Source organism: Pleurodeles waltl, chromosome 11, assembly GCF_031143425.1.
Source record: "Pleurodeles waltl isolate 20211129_DDA chromosome 11, aPleWal1.hap1.20221129, whole genome shotgun sequence".
Classification (NCBI taxonomy): domain Eukaryota; kingdom Metazoa; phylum Chordata; class Amphibia; order Caudata; family Salamandridae; genus Pleurodeles; species Pleurodeles waltl.
Window position 1 is genome coordinate 84,300,798 of NC_090450.1, and position 22,394 is coordinate 84,323,191.

General features: G+C 40.4%; 1 protein-coding gene across 1 annotated transcript in view; it reads right to left on the bottom strand.

Moving 5' to 3' along the window:
- LOC138265436 (coiled-coil domain-containing protein 150-like) overlaps positions 1-21,232 on the bottom strand; it is a 232,185-nt gene extending 210,953 nt beyond the window's left edge. The window contains exons 1-4 of the mRNA XM_069213138.1: positions 21,169-21,232; positions 18,443-18,621; positions 12,089-12,157; positions 5,731-5,847 (exon numbers count right to left, since the gene is read on the bottom strand). Of these exons, the coding sequence (XP_069069239.1) occupies positions 5,731-5,847; positions 12,089-12,157; positions 18,443-18,621; positions 21,169-21,196 (393 nt within the window). The 5' untranslated portion in view covers positions 21,197-21,232. The remainder of the gene's footprint in view (positions 1-5,730; positions 5,848-12,088; positions 12,158-18,442; positions 18,622-21,168) is intronic.
- Positions 21,233-22,394: the final 1,162 nt, after the last annotated feature.

Genomic DNA, 22,394 nt, shown 5'->3' on the forward strand with positions numbered 1-22,394 from the left:
TAGCAATGCACATTGAGGTCAACAGAACTTTGGACCCTGCTTAGGATGCAGTAGAACCATTAACACAATTTCAGTACAAATCAAATAAGTTACACAGTATGACTAATGTGGCCATATCGGGAAAACTCCAGTCAGGAATAAAGTTAAAGGATTTATTACAAACTCAAGCTCAGAGTCATTTAAACAACTTGTAAGACAAAGTTATAAAGATACAAAATCACCACGGATTGCCCAAGGCAAAGAAATAAGTTCAGACGAACTAACGTTAATGAAAAAAAAACATTCAAGAAGAAGAATGCAAAACATCAAAAAGATTATCTGAGATACAGAAATCAAGCGTTGCTCAGCTTTGATAGGCATCAAGTCTATTTCAAATCAGCAGAGTTCAATTTAGCTGGGCAAAGGGAAACCCCTACAAATTTCAAATAAGGGAAATGGATGTGAACAAATGCAGACAAAATACAAAAAATACAAAAAGGACAAAAAGAATTTTGAAAAACTAAATCTCAGGCTGCAGGCTACTGACTAAGGTGTGCAAAAGATAGGTAAAAAGGGAAAGCATCTCCATTTCAGAAGCTCGATCAAGGGTCTTCTGCAGGGGTTAGGAAGACAATCTCTAAATCTCAGCAAGGCATTCCAAAGAGGCAAAGGCAGAGAGGAAGATATCTCTCCAAGGGGCTCAGCATGCGGGTTTCTTCATCTGCAAGGGTTCTGGTCAAAGGAAATCTGGAAATCTGACCAAAGTCCAACTAGTCAACGACATATCAAATTTCATACAACAATCTGTTTATTTCAGGGCAACAGTTCATTTTACATTGAAGGGGCATCATCCAATTGAAACCGATTACACGACTTCCATTTGCAACTTTTGCGCTTCTTCCCAGGTCTGTCATGGGAACATCATGATTTCATGTAGCTCCACACGAGTGTGAAACAAATGGTTAAATGGCTAGTCCACAGTACAGGACGTTGCTCATCCGAGGACAACTTTCTACAACCCTCTATGTGTAAAACAACAGGGGTCTATTACTAAAGCAAGACTTTTCATGGGAACAAAGTCTGCAAGAAAGTTCACGTTATGGAAATGACTTAGCATTTTCTGCAGAACCAAGGGAAACAGGGTCTAGCGAGCCTCACTTAGGCTAATGCAAGTGAATTAATACTGCACTTTAATACATCAAATAAAACACATTTCAGTATGCAAACTGTTAATTCTTCATTATTAATTCTTCATCAGCATTTAGATTTCAATAACTTTGAACAAAATAACTTTAATACATTTCAGTCAGTATAACATAGAACTGCATTTCTCTATTTTAACATACGTATTTAAACCATCAACTTTTTAGAAATTCAGTATTGTTTCAGTTTAATCCTTCAAACATTTTGTTAAACATTGGTACCACCAGGGTTTCTAACACTAGTCTAAACAAAGACACATATAAATTACTTCTCAGTGCATCTTTCTACAGTCAAACCATTAGTACTTTTATTAGCGTAATACATAAACTGTCACATATAGATGACTTCTGTGACATGAGGGACAGCAATAAAGTTTCTGCTACATCACTGGCTAAGAACGTGCATGTTAGGAATCATCTTTAAAAAACAAGGTATTAAGATCAGTGATTTAACAAAATACCAATGAATCAATGCAACATAGTGAGTAGAAGGGTGGTCTTTGAAAGTGCACCTGCAAAACACTCATGAATAAATATACAAATGAAGGTACTAATGAATGAATATACCAAATATAGAGCGCACTGCTATCCAAAGGAACAGAAGTTTGTTTTGAGTCAGAGCTTGACAGGAAGCACACGGCAATATTTTGTTTTGTTGTTAAAATGCAGAAAGCCCTTTTGCCTAAATGAATTTTAAGTGACCAGCGATATTCTGTTCTATATAAAACATGGGTGTCAGATGTGCATGAAGACCCAGATACACCCTGTTGCCATAATCCAGACAGCAAGATGTCACCGGCTGCATCACCATGTGTGTTGTGGAACGGGAGGAGCCCGGATGATTCTTCTGAAAATCTCCAGGAGGAGAACACTGGTTAAAGCCACTTTTTTGACTTGAGGAACTGGAAATCTTATTGACTGGTGGAAACAAGACCTCAAGGATGTTTTGGGGGTGGGGGAGCACAATGGGCACCAGTTGGCCAGTCAGTTAGGCGAAGGACCACCCAGGACAACACCACTGTTTAATCAAAGTTGAGTTCCAACTTATTCTCTGACTCTTTCAGGTCACTAAACCTACCAAAGTCTCAGCATAACATAACTTTATTTGAACTGAGTGGTCATCTATGTAGGTGAGTGTCATTCGTTTATCATTGCAGTATTATTATTAGCAGTAGCACTGCTACAAATAATAATCATAAAAAATAATAATTATTATTATTTTTATCATCACTATTATCATTATTGCCAATTATTATTATTATTATTATTATTATTATTCATAATAGTAATGATAATATTAATAATCGAATTTTGCCCAGAGGCACCAAAGAGGGCAAGAATATTAGGTGAATATGAAGTGTTAGTAAGAAAAAGAGAATTTTAGTCTTGTTTGGGGTGAGTTTAGGAAAGTAAGACACCATCCTGTTTCTCTTGGCAGAGAGCACGCAGAGGTATGTTTCGGAAGAGAAGCAGAAACCGAAGAAAAGTAAAAGACCACCTTTGAGGTGCTGATATAGAAATGAGAATCAAAACCACATGCCATGAGCATATGAAAACAAGTCAAAAGAATTAATATAAACAGCTGGTGGTGCAACATAAGCATCAAATAGTGTGGGACTCAAGGACGCCTCGTGAGCCACACCTCAAGGAAGGGGATGAAAAACAGCAAAAAGTGGCCAAGGTGACCACCTATGGGTGATCCAGAAAGAACATTTTATGCAAAAGCAAACTTTGAATCCATAAGACGACCGTCACGCAATTACCAATCACACAGACTCTAGCCAACACATTAGAAAGACTGAAGGTCTCAAAAGTGTTCAACTAATAGGACAGCCATGTTGCCAGTATCCAGGGCAAAAAAAAAATCATGCAGAGCTGCAAGCAGTTATAGTGACTGTGCCAGGAAAGAACGAAAACCTGTAGCAATGCAATAGTAATGCCTACTGGCATTTGCTGTTTAAAGTGGTTTGCCAGTCTCCTGTAACCGGGTTCTTTGCTTCATTCGTGAGGAACATCTACATTGAATGTGTGCATATGTGATGTGTCTGTAGTAGAGTGACCATGAAGGTCTGGGTGGTCGTTCACTGTTGGTATACTGGTATCCAGTTTGATTTCCAGCTTGCAAGTGGTACATAACATGGATGAATGGAAGCATTTAAAGATTACAGGCTCTCTCAAAGCATAACTGAATCTTTTGTAGAATGCCTAACTTTAGGATGTAGGATTGGAGACAAAAGGTCAGTTCTGAAATTCTGAGAACGCCACTGAACATTGCTGCTCTATTGTTACCTAAAAAGGCTACCACAATGGGTTTGCAGGTAGTTAAGTGGGGCAGCTTCTCCTTTGCGCCCTTGACAGGAGAATCCTAACTTCCACCCCACCTTCCTGCCAACACTTACAAAACTATGACTGGCCAGTTGGGGAGGATTAAACAAAAGACAAGAACTGCTGAAACCAGTCGCAGAGCTGAGTGTGGAACAATCTGCAATCTTAGTCTGAGGCAGAAGGTACCACCAGAACCCGGTATCTTATACCACTAGAGAGGCATTACACATTTTTGTGCCCGGGATGGGATCACTGACTGCTAATTCATGTTTTCCAGGTTCAGGAACAGGAACCTACATTTCTTCAACTTGTGAAGGAAAGAGCTGACTGACTGCTGAGGGGGGATGCTGGAGATATTACCTAATGAAGATGCCGCTGGTGATGCATTGAGGTCCTGGTGACCCTCCTGCTTGCCTACAAAACCAGAACACCTGAGGCAACTAGGCACTTACATGGACAGCAGCCCATACCTTGGCTTCTCTGCAAGAAAGATGTAACCATGTGATGACTTGGCACTGACTGCACCCTGACCGCAGTTAGTGGTTACCCTAGGAAGTAAAGTACCCCAAGAAGCATGGTGCACGACAATAAAAGTCATTATGAGTGACAGTGACTGAGGCTTTATTGGATTCCCTAAGATAATGTAGATTGGCTCATCTGTCTATGAGGTAGACTTTTGACCTGTGTCCGATGAAGATCCCCTAGTGGAGATTCACCTGACCTCAGCCAGAACATGCAAATAGAGGTGTCCTCTTTGTTCTAAGGGCTGTGCCATTCTGCACCTCTTCAGCAGGACATGTACCTGCATACCAGAGGCTGCTTGTTTGTTGACAGGGTCAGAATCGAGCACGCATGATTCTGCTTCGTGGGTCATGCACACAACCTCTAATGAGCACTGCCCCCACCCATGACCTACAGGAGCAGGCGCAGCTTGACATACTGAGAACTAGCGATACCTCAAGTAAAGTACAGTGCAAAGATGAGTCACTTTGGAGAACTGTTTTGGAAATGTTTGATTCCTGGATTCCTTTCAGGAGAGGGTACACAGGAAACTCAAATAGAGGCTTTAGTCATTATTCCTCCATTATTCCTCCACATCCACCACTTCCACCAGTTAAAAGGGATCACTTTACCCATTGTATATGATATCATCGTCTTCAGATTTTTTTGTGTACGACATTTTATTATGTGGACAAAGTAAAGAAACTGTTCACTTACATAAAACACTGGCTGGACAATTCTGTATTAATCATTGTTAAATATTTACTGAGTTTTGAGGCTCTAACCACACATTACCACACATTACCTTCCATGAGTGAGCCGTGGGCTCCTCGACTGTGCAACCCTCATCGTCAATGGCTAAGGGGGCATTACCTGGTGCTCAGTTTGAGACCTATTAGTAGGATAAAGCCCCAGGACACAGTGATAAAATGTTTTAATTGTCGGAATCAGAGTCCAAATTCACTTGTATGCTCCGGAGAAAAGTTCTCTCAGTCTGCTTTGCAAAATATGGGGAAGCTGAGAATCTACTTTTACTCTGGAATTTCAGCTTTTCAGCAGAAAATCCAAGTACCTGTACAGAGGTGACCCAGATGTGATAACCAAAAGATTTTTATCCAATTCTAATGTACAGTAAGATAGAGTGGACTTTTCCCCTCTCTGCTGTAAAAGAGGAAGATAGGCGGAGGTGTGAATGGGGAAATAAAAGGAGGGTCGGAGAAGGCGATGGAGGGCGGGAAAGATTGGAGCAAGCAACTCATTGTCACAGGTGGTGGGATCAAATGGGAGAAAGGCAGCAATGTAGAGCTGGCAGGGAGGAAGCACATAAATAACAAGAAAGTTTACACAGCTAACAAATAGGAAGCAAGCAAACTAAAGTGACAATGAGGCCAACCAATGGTATGCAAAGGGTGGGCTCTGAGCCCGCTGTAAGATATAAATATGTCTTTCAACAGACACTGCATGTGCTGACTGAGAGAAGGAAAGAAGACCTAAAGTAGGCAGGCAGAGCTCTGTAGAGAATAAGACAGAATGGAATTTGGTTTTAATACCAGCAAGGCCAACTAAGATTTGCATTCTTCCGAGGTCAATTAATGAGTACCATTATATCGGTGACGGCTCTTACAAACTGCAAAGTGTGGTATAAAATATATACGAACAAATTGTCATTTGAGAAATTCCCTACTCTATTCAAGACCTAGGACAACTATCCGGCTATACTTACATCTGTATGATTGTCTTCCAACATAGATTCAAGATCCTCCAATCTTTTTATCATGATCTCCTGGGAGTTCTCCAGTGACCTGCGCATGCTGGCCTCCTGAAGCAGCAGCTCCTGTAACTGAAAACCACAGCACTTTGTCAAAGCAAATGCAAACACAAGCCAGGACTCTTAAAGAATCACAGCATGGAACACACAAATATCAAGTTATCATTATCACATCTGTATCAGAACCAAAACCACTGCTACTTAACAGCACAAGATAAGGGTATAACTTATACAGGTATACTAGAGCGCAGACACACCTGTGACCACCAAGGGACAAGAAATGCAGCTGCATGTGAAAGAGCTGACAAACTGCAGCTATACAACTAAGTGAAACACAGTGGAAAATGCTTAAGTATTTAAATCACTGCATAAAATGCAGAGAAGCATCCAGACAGAATTTGCAGTTAATTTACCAGAGAAGCTAAGGCATAATCAATAACAGCACGTACAACATAGTATGAAAACACAGTAATCATAAAACAGAATTGCAGTTAGACCACTGCACGATACACATCAGAGAAGCACTCAGGCAGGCAAATAAGACAGGTAAGTTACCAGAACTGCTGCTAAATCACTACACACTAACACAAGTGCATAATACCCATAGGACAAACCGGAGCTGCATGACTACATAAGTCAGGGCCAAGCGTAGCAAAAGACCTGCAGCTGTTGGAGATAAAGATCAACAAAATCCCTAAATGAAAGTCAATAAATGAAACGCTCCCTGGGCCTTTGGCATGTTTAAAGCTCATTCATGCGGCGGCACATGTTGGTTTAAAGCAGGCATAAAGACCAAGCAGAATTTACCAGATATTAGTTACAAGTGCAATGAATGCAGACATTACCGGCCTGATTCACAGAGGTAACTTATCCATTTGATTAAGTTTACACTTTTGAGTACGTTTACTCAAAAGTATAATTTTTGTAGTAACTTAGGCCCATATTTATACTTTTTTTAGCACCGCATTTGCACCGCTTTTTGATGCAAAAACGGTGCAAACTTACAAAATACAATTGTATTTTGCAAGTTTGCGCCGCAAATGCGTCAAAAAATGCCGCAAATGTGGCACTAAAAGAGTATAAATATGGGCCTTACTTTTTTGTAGTTCAGCACGACGCATGACCAACCCTTGGTACTTCAGCACCCTCCCATAGAAAATAATAGAGGTGCAGACTTGCTATAAAAGTGCAGTTTATGAATACCAAAATGTAATAGACTTACCCAAAAGTGTAAGCTACTACAAAAGTAGCTTACAGCACACTGTAGTAAGTAAGAACTACTGTATTACTATAAAATATACTACAAAGTGCAGTTTGTTAATCAGGCCCTCGGAGTACAAATTCAGACTGCTCTATATCAGGCATTGTGTGCACTAAGCTAAAGCAGTGAGACGACAAGGACAACCTTGGAGACAAACTAAAGTTCCACAGTTACCCAGAAAGTTCCTGGATTGCTAGAGAACAAACCTGTCAGTCGTTATGATTGGCCAATCCAAGGTCACCAACCTTTGTTATTCGGTTCCTACTAAGATAATAAGACTGTGTATTTGGACGACAGAACTTCAGAATATATGGGACTGAGTCCTGCCACACCATCAGAGACTGTTGGCCCGATATCTGGCTAGCTCACAGAGCCTCCCCCAAACCTCGGTCCTTATCGGGGTGAAAGGTTATTATGGCAACCTAAACATGACACTCTGACTCCCACGGGACTCATGGAAACAGCTCTCACCCTTTCTTTGTATTACTCATGCATGTCCAAGCGAAAACACAAGAGAGATATGAGATAGGTTTTCAATACATTTACTGAAAAGATCATAATCTTGCATAGAGGGAATGAGCTGTGCTGAAACAGAGCAAAGTTACCAGCATTATGAACATGGTAAAGATAATGAACAATCCAACCATGGTGAGTGATTTCTGGAGGTTCATACCTAACCCTAAATCTGTATTGAGAGCATAGCAGGTGTACCATCTGCCTTTGCCTGATCGAATGGATTAGCCTTAGCCCCATACCTAGAAACTGTGCCAGGAGTCAGCCTGTAGTGCGGATGGCAATTCTCTCAGGAAGATGGAAGATTAGTGCCAGCAGAGCTGCATGCCGAACATAGCATTCATCCCAGGACAGGAGCGGCTGGACGGCCCCTCTGCTCCTTCCGGATCAGTGCACCATTTATGTAATAGAAGCTACACGGTGTTAGAGGCACAACTCCAATGCAATGCTACGTATAGATGTTAGAAGCTGTCTTCGGAACACGCAACACAATCACTAGGATATTGTATATTGTGTTTCTAGCCTTGAAGAAAATGTACTGATTGTATGTCGACAAAAGGCTAACTAAAACAAACAACTTGTGCAATACATTCCTAGAATAATATCACGCAAGTGAAGTGTGTAAAACGTCAATGCTAAAAAGCCATGCTAAAAGCAATGCATCTAAAACGTGTAAAATATCAAATGAAGCCAAAAACGGGGAACCAACGTGGGTTAAAGAGGGCCTCACTACACCTTCTCCTTGACTTCTCACTCTAGGAGAATATATGATAGTAATATGAGTGTAGGAGAATATAGAATAGTAATAGATTAAATAAAAGTATAGAAAGTAATATAATCATACACACCAACTCTAACTCTTGTGCATTTGACAACTCTGGAACAAGGAGATCTGGTTGACGGATAACAACATCATTTCTTTGTAGTTTCTTGAGGCAGCTGAGCTGAAGCAAACTTAGGAGGGAGATTATCTTATATGCACATGCTCTCTGCATGACACTTATTTTGTGGAAGCCGCTATTCTTCTCAAATAGGCACATGTTGATGTTAAAGCCCACACCCATGTAACTACGAAAACAGTGAGTAAGGTAATAAATAGTCCATTCTTTTCAGATGGATGTAAAGATGCATTTGTTTTAGTATCACATATGGTGCTCATGCACAATTCAGTTAGTACCTTGCATCTTTCCCAGCATCCGTTTGTTCCCCATGCACAATCCAGATGTTAAAATGTATTTAAGTCAACATCACTTTAATCCTCCTACACAATCCACAGCACCCTTTTTGAAAACTGGATCGCTCTTCAAGGCATACACTGGGTCATAAAGTGGGTTGGGTTAGAGAAAATGATGCTTTGAGGCCTTGATGCATTATTTCCAATAAAATCTATTCTGCGATTTTTTTAAATACTGTCACAAAAACAGTAGATCCAAAACAACTCAATACAAAAGATATTCATATGGTGTAACTCATGGGTACTCGCAAACATTTTCCCAGGGGCCAAAAAGTTTGGTCTGTGACGTGCCTGGGGGCCGCATTGATGCCAGGGCGGTGGCGGTCGGGTGGGGTGACTAGGGGGATTGGTGGCAAGGTAGGTGTAGGGGAAGCAAAGGATATACATCTAGTGGCTGAAATAAACAATGGGAAACCAGAAACCCTGGAATAAATCCAGGCTTACCCACTTTTCCAAATTGTGTGATCCTAGGCAATTGTTTAGTGTCACTTTCCCTCCTTTTTCTGCATTATCACATTTAAGATGACCTCAAAATACATGATTCATGGTGTGTACTGCACAAAACCTGCTTCTATGTTTGATTTAATAAACTATAATGTTGTTTATGTATGATAGGAACCCAGGCCACCAATAAAGTGCACATACCAAGTGACTTGCCTCTTTAATTTACTATTGGTGGTGTTCTCAAGGTAAAGGAAATAATGAATGTTTCCAAATTTATGTTTGAAAACTATCACTTTAAAATGAATACATCTTAATGCACTGATAAAATAAATTGTACTAAGGCGAAAAGGTTCGGCATGTTAACTAAATACAGTTAATTAATTTTGAAGAGTGCCTCAGTTTTACACTTATGCTGCAAGATGTCTTTAAAAATGAAGGCGTTTCTAAAGTTAAGTGCAGGAGTCTCTAGTTACTTCCTTTATTTAACACCAATTAAGTTTGAAATAAATGACTGTGTGTCTAATATTTTTATTGTTAGTGCGGAGTTGAGCAAACAGCTGCCCAGTGCTCCTGTTGCCCAAGGGGCCGCATGTAAAGGTCAGAGGGGCCACATGAGGCCCGCGGGCCGTACTTTGAGTATCCCTGGTGTAACTATTTAAGTTTCACATCATTAGAAAAATCAAACCTAATGTCAACAGCAGTACCACTGGATGTTGTCGTCATTGAGCTTATCAGTGATGTCTTCAATGATAACATTTGAGATGTCACTAGTGATGTCATCAATGATGTCATTTAAAATGTCATGAATGATGTTATATGTGATCTCATGAACTGTACGTAACAAGGACCCGATTTCCTTCATACTGCAATTGACTACTGGAAGACATCTACAAAACAGGCATTGCCTTATGTGGAGTTTATATAAGCACAAAATTTGACTGTGTAAAAATGTGATGTTGTCTCGGAAAATAGGAAGTCTTTTGCATTGATTGCATCTCTCACAAGAAACATTAAGATTGATCTAGGGTGTCTAATGGTCTTCAGGGTTGCACTGGAGCACCTATGCAAGAAAGTGCATATCTTTATTGATGCAATGGCGTATATGTGAATAATGGGCATACATATTTCTCTGCTCACTGCTGATGTTGTGGGAACAACAATAATCTGACTTTGCCGCTACTTGACTATGGTGGATAGAGGAACTTGCATTCTCAGATGCATCCTCTCATCTGGGATTCTGTGAGCTGCTCAAACCCATTCTGTATGTCTAATGCTGTTATCGCCTCAAGATGTGTCTCTAAGAACCATGTTCAGTGATCTATGAAAGCGTCCATTTGCCTACCTATCTGTACAACTTAATCTATCCCTGTTGGAACCGAAATATCCCATTTGGTGTACAATTGTTTTCCACTGCAATGAGTACCCAAATGCAAGTAGCTGGTGTTGTAGTCTTTGATTGTGGCCAGACACACAGACTAGTGTGTGTAAGAAGGCCTGGGCTTGATTCTTGACAGGAGTGAGGTCCTGGGCCTGCCCTGGACCTGATGTGGTGCACCAAGAGTGACCCCACTTGTTTGACATTGGGTTACTGTCCGTGTCTGGAGTTTAGGATGCAGAGCGGTGGCGAGAGCACATAGTGTTTTGCGAATGAGTATTTGTGACCAACTCTTTTTACCTGTTTCAATGGAGTGAAGGCCAGCTGGCCCACTCATGTAAATTTCTACGTATGTGCACTAATCCAGGTCCAAGTGCTATCCCAGTGCATTTTATTTGCATGTATATGTATGCAGTCTGTTTTGTTAATACATTACATGTATAAGTGAGCCAGAGTTCCGATTGTGGAAGCCCCTGGATGGTCCATGTGCACAAAATGGAAGTGAGGTTGTTTTCCAAGACAATGTGAGTCTGATATTCCTGAAGCTGGAGGGATGAGGCCCAGACACTGAGGTGGAGAAAGAGGGAAGAGGGCTACCCTTAGAAATTCAGTTAGGTTCTTTTTATGAGAGGAACTACTGATTAGTTTTCCTGGCCACCGCTATTTGCTAGATTGTGGGTGTGAAGGATGGAACTGCAGTATCTGTCTTTTAGAGTGTCAAGGGTCCTATAGATGAGGTCAGCCCATTTCCTGATCTCTGTACAGGGTAGCTGTTTTAGTTAAGTGCAGAAAGCTCACACCTCTTTGTGTGACAGCCGTGTTAGATTGGTTAATTTAAAAAAAGATAAAACAGTGCACAAATGTTTTTACAGCTGTCTTACTAAGGTAAGAAAAATAATCATAAAAAATAAATCAATGCAGATTGCGGTCGCAGGAGGGAAAGTGGGTCAGCCAATATCAGGGAGGAGTGAGATGAAAGAGTGAGCGGGCCATAAACCCGGGGAGTGTGGAGAGGCAGGAACATCCAGGCAGGCGAAAAATAAAAGACAGCATGTCCCAGGCATTGGAAGCAATGGGGTAAGATAGAAAAGAAACACATGTATTCCCATGTAGTGATCCACACTAAAGAAAGTAAGAGTCCCCGCAGGTATGCATTGGAAAGATACAATTCATCCAATCAGAACAGTGTGACACTGGAAGGATCCTAGGAAGGACAAACACAAGAATAGAGAAGAAAGCCATTGAATCAGGAGCAGGGAACAGAGATAGATAAAGCCATCCAACTATAAGCAAGGGGCTGACTCAGCACCCTCTCTAGATATACTGGAAACAATAGACAGCTAATGCTGACTGTAGCCCAGACCTAAAAAGCCCATTGAAGCAGCACCATGTTTACTTTTTTTTAAATCTGCTTATGGAGCAAGTCCTGAAGTCACATCCATAATAATCGAGAAGCAAGTAGCATCCTCTCATCTCCCGACTTTACCTGCTGCAGTCTGTGGCACATTCGAGTCTTTGCCGCCTTCAAGTCCTCAGCGACAAATTCAAACTCATCCTAAAAGCACAGAAATAGTGCAACAAAGAATTATTTCAGCCCTTGAGAACGTAGACCTTACACGCAGGAAATACAAGGAAGAGAAACAAATAAGTTACTCTTGTGCAACAATGATTCCCTGAACTGTTGTTAGTTGTGCAGGAAGAGACATAGCAGACTTATTTGCACAGATGGGAAATGTTGTAGCAAGACAAGAATTAAGGACGAGATAGGATTTCTGCCCAAATATTATTATTATTATTAGCAGTAGTAGTATTGTAATTGTAAATTGTATTTATATAGCACTTACTACTCCTGATGAGGAGTTAGTATAATCATTATTAATATTAGTTGTAAGAATTATTAATATTATAAGTATCATTGTTATTAATAATAGTAGTAGTAGTAGTAATAATATTAGTCTTCTTCCTCGTTATTATTAGTAAAAGAATAATCATAATAATAACCCCAATAATAACAAAAAATAATAATGAAAATAATAATAATAATAATATTAATAACAATAAAAATAGTAATAATAATAATATCAATAACAACAACAATAATAATAATAATAATAATAATAATAATAATAATAATGATTATTACTATTGTTAAATATTTTATTATAGGAAATTGGGTTACTGGTTAAGGTGGGCGAAACCCTACTCAAGCAGCATCCACAATTCTTGTCAGGCTGAACAACAAGCAAACCCCAAATTAACCTGAACTTAAACCTCTGGTAAAGTGGCACAAAACAGTCAGGCTTAACTTAGATGCAATGTATAAATTAACTATGCAGCACTAAAGTGGAAAACACAACAGAAGAAAAACCCCACACCAATTTATTTTCTGTGTTGTGTTTCTTTATTAAAGATTGTAGAATCAACAATTGAGAATAGGAGTATTAACATATTGCGTAAATCACATTCAACATGCAATAGACAAGTGTCTCTTACAGAGACCCAGCAATTACAGAAATGGAGGAGTCTATAGTCGTGCGAATATAAGATATGTTCGGGGCAAACAAATGTCAAACATGGCTTCAATACCAAAATCATATCTCCGTAGTACAGTGCAATTAATAGTTTAACACAAGCAGTCTTATAGTTGTATAAGGGTACGTTCATGGCTCCAATCATGTCCCCGTGATAGTATTCCCAAACGATCCAAATTTTGGGCAACTCCCCATCTATTAGTTTTCCCCCACCTCCTCCCACTGTAGCAACTGCCGCTGTGGGTGGGGGCAAGGGAAACGACGTGGTGGGAGGTCCCTAACGGAGAGATCCATGGAAGGAGATGAGTGGTTCGTGTAGGTCACGGGGTTTGTAAGGCTGGGACAGTTAACAAACGAGAGAGATTAGAGTATAAAGAAGGAAAACCTGACGCATAGGTCTGAGGAAGAGGATCTATAGACATGCTGAAGGGATAGGGAAGGAGAAGATAGGTGATGATATAACTTAACTGATCAAGAACACACTGGGGGATGCTGAGGTGCCAAGGATGTCTTAACAGACTAAGCAGATTTTGAGCCGATATAGATAATGTTGATAAAAGGGTGAGAGGGGTTTGTGCTAGATTGAAGCCCTAGGAATAGCGAACATCTGATATGATGCGCTACTGATTGAGGGTTAGTTCTGAGCTAGAAGGTAGGAGAGCCAGTAACAGAAAGGAGAATACAGTAACAAAGACACAACATTCGTGAGAAGAGAGAAAGAGGGGAGGAGGTGAAAGATAGATAAGGAGCTATGGAAAAGGTATAGAGAAGAGGATAGGGAGAGAGTGTATGCATAGTAATAAAAACAATAACAATAACAGTAACATCGGCCGAGGAGGGGGGGTGAGAATACAGTGGAGGGGGCCAGGGGGTGGGGTGTGGTGTGTTCTGGGGGGAGTAGACGTGTGAAAGTAACTGAGTCTAAAGGGGGTGATAGGTATTGGAGAGGATGAGGGCCCTGGGGATGGTTAGTAGATGAGCACATCTTATCCACAGCCAACCATTATCCCACACCAATTCAACTTTAACCCATAGAGGTGCTTGGGGTTCCAGCCTTTCTGTTATGTCTAGTGCTTCTCTGGGGTCACAAAGGACTAGTGTTAAACCCTTTGTGAGTGTCATCAGGCAGACATATCTAGTCATGTGAACCAGGATGCACGATGTAGGCACCAAATGATTAGGAAAGGAAAAAGACAACTCTCTGAACATGGCATTTTCAGAATTATGACTTTCAATTCAGCTTTACCATTAAATAGGGTTTTAAATGACAGGTCCACAGACAAACTCAATGTTCATATTTTCTCCCATTTGAATGTTACTACTTATTAAATGTAATCAGGGTGCCAAATTATATCTTATTGGAGAGGTAGGCCTTACAGCAGTGAATGATTTTTTTTACTACCATGACATATAAAACTTAAAATTTCACGCCCAACTTTTGAAATAAACTGCACCTTGCCCTCTGAGCTGTGCAGGGCATACAGTAGGGGTGATTGGTCCTGGCAAATGCACAAATGGTGCAGTGGCAGGTCTGGGACATGTTTAAAGGACTACTTACGTGGGTGGCACAATATGCGCTATATGCCCACTAACAGCATTTAATTTACAGGCCCTGTGTACATGCAGTACTACTCTACTAGGGACTTCCAAATAAATTAAACATACGGTAAAGTGATCAGAGTCGTAAGGCCAGCAAAAACGAAGTCCGCAACAACAGGAGGATTGAAGGCAAAAGGTTGAGGGAAAACCACAGCAGGGATATCTAACAATTATTATTATCATTATTAGTGAATGAACAAACCTTTGCTTTTAAAGTCTGCTTTGGTGTTAATAAATTACGTTAAATTTGTTAACAGATTGCAGAGTACCATTTCAGACAGGCAGTTATTGTGCAAAAAGGCAGCCTTTGAGCTTCTTTATATATTTTAACTCATACTTCCTACACTCTGCCCATGAAGTTATCCTACGGAAGACTGAACTAACATTGGGTCCAATGGAAGTGGAAAGGGCTTGAATGTACAAAAACCCACCAAGAATGACAATTTGGGCAGACCTCTAGCACGTCCAAAAGCTAAGCCGGATACCTGAGTCTCTTCCAGCATGGTGGCTAACTGAGATAAAGCACGGCCTAAGGCGGGCTCCTCCTAATCTTAAAAAGGAGGTGGAGGGATCAGGAACAGAAGAGAATAATGGAAATTATTAGCCAGAGAGTGCACAAATATGCATCCCATGTCTTTTAGGGGACACGTACCCAGCTCTGGCATGGATTGAGAAGGTAGTGGTTGTCAATTCTACTTTGGTGAGAAGACCCCTAATCCACTAGTGAAGGAGCATGGGTATGTTTGGGTCCAGATGAATGATGAGGGAGTCTAGTGTCCATGGCTAAAGAGGGACTGGAACAGCCTCAACTTTCAGACAACTTCAGTGACATCCAGTGACATCCAAAGAGATTATGAAGAGGACACAGAGACTAACAAGAGGACTGCTAATTCTGAAATACACTTATTTGGTAAAAAAAAAAGCTAGGGGAACAAATTGTTTTTATTAGTAGAGACTGGGGCTATATTTAATGCCTGGCGGGTGTGAGACATCTTCCACAAACGTGGATGTCCCTTCTGCCCTATTAAGATAGTATACATGGCTTAGCACTCGAAATGGGGCAGATGAGACTTCAAGGTATTTTGAGTGCATGCTCTGTAGCTGCTAAGTTTTAAATTTGGGCCCAAGCTGTTATGTTTGGTGCTGTACGTTCGTTCTTTAGAGCAAGCATCATCATGAGGGGTAGAGGACACTTGCCTCATAAAATAGAAATGTCAGCTAAAGTTTACAAATAAATTAAATAGACACTGAAGATACCATAGCTCTGGCATTGCTGAACTCTGGTGGGCAGGAGCTTATTTGTGTAGATAAATAATGTGTTTATAGGTCACAGCACCTGGATTGCATTCATGGTGGCACGTGAGTGTGTTTTGGGGTGTGGTCACGTTTTGGCATGGGTGGTTTGGGAAGTCAAAGCTGTCCAAATGATTCAAGCCTGTACTTCTCCTTCACAGACTTGCTGGATGTGTTTGGACAACCCCTCAACTGGGAAACCGGCACAAAACATGCTACCTCCAAATGGACCCTCTCATCCTTTTGCCTCATAGGGCGAGATGTACGACATGTTAAGAAATGCTAAAAAGCCTTTTGGCATGTACAAGGGCTCTTTGGGAATAGCAAAATGCGATTTTTACCCAGTAGAAATTGCATTTTGCAAAACCCAAATAGGAAATCGCAAATAGGGATTTACTAATTGCGATTTTCTATGCACATGTACACAGAATTTCCAAAGTGCAAATTGGGCATTTAGGAAATGCTATTATTATCGACTCAAAGTCAATGGTAATCATGTGCAATTAAAATAAAAAAACACTCCAATTTTCTTTTTTTTTAAGTGCATTAAAGCACACACATGCCCCCAGGGCATGTGTACGCTTTACACGTGCACCACTTTTTCCGGGTGCAGCAAGGGGAGCCTGAGGCTGAACGTCACTCTTGCCTTAGCATTTCCTAATTTGTGATTTCCTATTAGGGATTTGCAAATTAGGAAATGCTAAACCATTTGTACCAATGGGCCTTTAGGCCCATAGGAACAAACAGTTTGGTATTATCTAAATAGCGAAGGAATAGCTGTAGGAATAGCTATTAGGGAATCTCTATTTTTAAAATACCATTTTCTATTTTCTAAATAGTGATTTTTAAGGAGTCGCTATTTAGGAACTAAATAAATATTTCATACATCTGGCTCATAATCACTAACAGGTTCTGTATGTGAATTAATTTTAGTAGCAAAATTAATATGTGTGCCCTGACTAAGTACAAACTGTGAGACATACAAAAGGCCAGAGCACTTTATCACTGTGGTTAGACACGTAAGGCACAACTTATAGAGTTCCATAGACCACTCAGTAACTTTTCTGGTACCTGTGTGTATGAAACAGTGGGTATCAACTGAGCTCAGTGAGTGTCTCAGTTTCTGTGCATGATATGCATATATTTGGATATTTACTCCTCTTAAGGCAACAGTCTGCTGAATGTGGGTGTTGCTAGTTTATGCCGTAAAGATATGCACAGTCAGTATGGGTTGTGTTTTATTAATATTTATCCTGCTTCCTTGTCTTTGTGCATATCTTTGATCTGGTAAACTCTGAACCTTCAAATTTGTCTACACCAATGGTTATGGAAGGCTGGAATTGGAGAAGGTTTATGAAAAGTACTTTTGGGTATTTTATTCATTTGGGTGTGTTCTTTGATTTATATAGGATTTCCTTTGGAAATTTCCCTAACCTTCCACCATCATACCAGGTCTAGATGTAAAATTGGAGAATTTCAGAATCATCGCAAATGTTCAGGAAGAACTAGTCTACAATTCTGCATACACATGCAATTTATAATCCCTTTGTGAACCATGAAATAGAAACAAGGCCTAAGGTCCAAGCTAACATTTACTCTCAGTCTAGGAAAGCAATGGTTCCATGAACTGGACACCACAGGTCTGGAACTGAGCTGTCCCGTTGTTGATTTACTCAAATAAAATGCCAGGGGTAGTGGAAGTGACATCATGTGCTATTTGACCCTTTATCTCATCACAGGATTAGCCACATGGGGTAGGTTTACTAAAACCTCATGCAACGCTGTGCAGGAACCAAAGTTGAAAATGAGTGAAAAGAGCAGCTCCATATCTACTAAAATATGGCACATTCTTCCAGTCTTCCTAGTGTTGGCGCACAATTAGACTGCCTAGTGCCACACAGCTTTGCACCATAGTGTAAAGGTGCCTGTGTCCTGTCTAGCATAGGTTAGTAAGCATCTCTCCCATCATCTTTTGTGTGTTTAATGTAACAAGGGTAGGCCAAGGCATAGGATTCATACTCACTGTGCTACTAAAACCATGCTGCACCCTAATGAAGAGGTCCAGCTAGTCTGATAGAGGTCTTGGATTGTTTGTTTTCTGGTTCAGAGAGGACCTGTCTTGACTGTTCAGGCTGTACTGTTCCTGTTGGAGCAGGGCCAAGGATGATATGCATATGGCTGGGTCTAATTAGAGGTGCTATGATCAGCAAAAAACGATGAGTTGCAATGCTACTACAAGTGACTGGTGGTGGTTAGACAATTTACAAGCATGCCTCCCATTACCTTTTGTGCCTTTTATGTGGAGCCTTAGCCAAAAAGCCACACTTTATAAATTGAGCAATTGTGGAACCCCAGCCATGAAGCAATCACGTGTACATGCTCTAGTGATTAGTGTTAAAAAAGTAATTTTTTCCTACCTTGGCGTTGGTTGCATCTGTCAGAGCAGACTTCATGCTTTCGTAGGCACAATGTAGTCTCTCTTTCTCTTTGCATTCCACAATAAGCTTCCGGTGAAGATTCCTTATTATCATTTGTGCAACCTGGATGTCCTGCAAGAGTGACTCTTGCGTAGTAGGGAGATGCCTCTCCATTTTGGCTGAAACAACATTTTGGGTTCAGTGTATCAGTACAGTTGTTGCATGAGATACAATTACAGGCATGGTAATGCTGAGAACTGCTCCGGTGCAGCACAACAGATGCAAGACACTGGTCAGCGCTGAAGGCAACATTCCATGCTGGGGGACTAGGGTATACAAAGTATACAAACACCAATATGTAAAATGTAAGGATTCTAATTGTCCACAGAATAGGGTTTTGGAACCAGATGTACAAACACATTTTCTGGTTGCGTACCCTACTCCTCAGTAAATCACATGTCCAATCTAATGTACTAAATCCATTTAGTGATCCAGTAACATGTTACTGAACCCCTAAATTTGCTTATGTAATTCAAAGGAAGAGCTATTTGGAAAAGATGTGTTTAGGGTGTCCCTTCCACATAACAATTCCTTATGGTAAGTATTAATGTCGTTGTGTCCAAAATCTGGTAGCAAAATATCAATAATTTGCCGACTACTAAAAGGTACTGGTAACCCACTGACAAAGCATGAGGGGTCCCCAAAGGATCCCTTCCTCTTTGCGAATGATCAAAACAATTTTTGGGAGTAGACAGGGGTCCATGGGACCATTTCCTACTCTTAAAAAGTAGTTTTAAAATCATTTGTTTTTAAAATGCATTCTGTTTTTACAGAAAACATGGTGCATTAAACAAAGGTTTGCTTTATTTAAAAACAGTCACAGACATGGTGATCTGATGACCCCAGAGGGACACCATCAATGTGATGGCAGTGAATCGTAAGGGGTCGCATTTTGTGACTTACCTCAATAATATTAATGAGGTAGATCGAATTGCAACCCACACTGATTAAATATTTTGTAAACATATTAGTAAATAGGCCAGTTTGCAAAGCATCATCAGATTCACAAAAAGTTGGTGCTCAAATTCCGACCACTTTAATCTGAAATTGGATTTTAAATTACAATTTTTGAAATTCCACTTCCACATATGCAGTTACTGCCTCAGGAAGACTAACAGGTGTAAGATGACCCCATTTTAAACTTTAATTTAACATAAACTTTCCCATAAGGCAGCCTTCAACGATACAGTCTAAAAATTACAAATATTTACAAAATTGAATTTGGCAAAATAATTTATAGCCTTGGTTAAGAGGGCATAACAAGGATCATCACAGTGCAAATCTTCTACGCCAATAGAATGTCAGAGCGGTAACCAACATCAGAACCACTGCCTAGTACAGTAATCAGAGAGAATTCATGTAACAAAATACCTGTCTTCATCTTCAACACAGTGTGATAATACACCTGTAAAGGCAGATAGGTTTTATCATAGGATTCTGACAATAAATATGTCAGGCCTAGTGCCTATATCATAATTTTACGTAATAAATAAATCAGGCTTGCATCTTCGCTGCATGTACCTCCCACCTGGGGAGGACTCGGGAGCTCTCATCGGGCAGGGTCTGGGCGGCAGTACAACAACTCAAGCCTCCAGTACTACAGACATAAACACAAACTCTCCCACAAGGCAAAGAAGGCAGCACAGGCACTCTTTTTTCAGTAAAAGCACACATCTTCGGCCCAATCAAAACCTTTGACGAGAAGATCTAATCCCTTTCTCAATGCTACTTCCTAAAGCTCTTTCTAGTTACCATGTAAAGTCCTGCGACAGCTGCGCTGTCAAGCCAGGCCAAAAAACTTGTGGACAATTCTACAAATCATCTTATGAAATTGTCAATGAAAATTCTAACTTTTGACCATTGTTATTAGCACAGTAAGTTTGAAATCGCATCACTTGCCAGTAAGAGTCCCAATAAATCCCCAGCCCGTAGAGGCTCCCCAAAACTGTCCCATAAAGTGGTGTTTATATCCAATTGACAGAATTCTTCTAGTTCTTGCTCGTAGGATCAGGAGAAGTGCTTGGCAAATTCAGTCATCAAATGTTTTGTAAAAGTCATCAAACTTGTGGCCGATACCAAAACATGTTAGACCAACTCACTCGCCATTGCATTTCTTGTGACTGCTGGACCTTCTAAAATATTTGCTGGGGCTGCTACTTTCACGATATAAAGATATCCGTATTATGTCCACGCTCAAATCTTCGATATGTTGCCATATATTTAACTTGTTCTCTTCTTTTAAAAATGTGTTTTAGATGTCCATTGTTTCTCTAGATCCGTAATCTAGCAATAGTTACTCTCCTTCTGTTATTCCTTAATAATATGTTTCTATAAGCAAATGTTGATGGTATATTGTCCTCCGGTGGAGGGCAAATATCATTCTATATGATAAAAATTGGAAATATATATATATATATATACATATATATATATATATGATCTCCCAAGACTCTTGCAAATTAAAAAATATATATTTTTAACCAGGTACCTATTAATTATTCTATTATTAAACAGATTCTAAACTAAAACTTTTCCCCTTTCTCGTACCTGAAAATGGTTAACAATTAGATCTAGTACAGTGTTATATATAACTGTTGCTACCCACAGATGCACACATAAGAAGCAATGTAACACTACAAAGGACATTTGAAAATGTCCCCACCTACCTCTTGTGAAGGGTTTCTCTTCAAACATATTTGAAGGTACTCGTCCTGATCACTCAGGCAATCTGCAAAAATGAGAACGTAGTCACTCAATTTGGTCCCCATCATTTTTTATAATTCTAGTGGCCTTTAGGAGGTTCACTGCAGCACACACGTGCACAATCGATTAGGAAGGCGCTCTGGCGCCCTGCACACTATACATTATATTCACATTCTCCCCTGACACCTCCACATATGCACATATTCTCCTGCAGTGAATGTTTGTGAAAAGCAGAATTAGCCAATGTGTATGTATTAAGACCTCAGTATATTGTAATGCCTTCCACATGTTCCAGGACACGCACCAACCCATGCTTCCCCATCCAGGATGCTTCCCAAATGATTGAAAAATGGACTGGACTGAAACAACGTTTACCAAAGGCCATATAGCGTTAATTTCCAATCAGTTCAGCCTAATAGCCCTCCATATTACAGTAGCTCCATATGCAGACATCCACACTTGCTCCAGTATTGCACCAAACCACATATCTGACAAAGGCCCCTTGCAAAGTTTCCAAGTGTAGCAGTGCACATATTAGTACCTCCAGGAAAGCACCATTTCAGAGCACTTACATTTCACATAGCATCTGCCCCCACCTCCAACACAGCGCAGCCGGGTTTTCACATGTGGGTGGATGCCTGTCCCGAGCTCACCCGTGTAATCCTCGTTCTCATCCTACTTCTTCAATTGTGTGTTGTCCCTTGTGACACCCTCACTGTCCTGGCTGCAAATTTATGATGGCCATGATAGAGAATTCTGCAGTCAATTTCACTACCAATTCAATACCATGTCTCTCCTCAGTCCCTTTACAAGCAGCCCCTGCTTCTGTCAATCTCAAGGGCGGAGCTCCATGTATCACTCCAAGATCCCTTAGGGATCAGGACAGAGGGCAATGAATTCAGACCCAAGAGAAGCTCAGCCACAGGAGCATTAAGGGTAGATGCCCTGACACTGGGCCTGATTCACAAAAGTAAACTTACAGCTCTGTGTAAGTTTTTATTTTTTTGCAATTCACAAATTCTGGGTTAATAGTAAGTTTACAAGTGTGGAATCTCCGCAATCAGGGCAAATAGAGCAGGCATAACTTTTTATATGTGGAGTTCTCCGCCCCCGACTGCAGAGTATCCGCAGTTGTGAAGTTACTATTAACTAAGTTTGTGTGTAGCAAAAAAGTAGTAAACTTCCATTG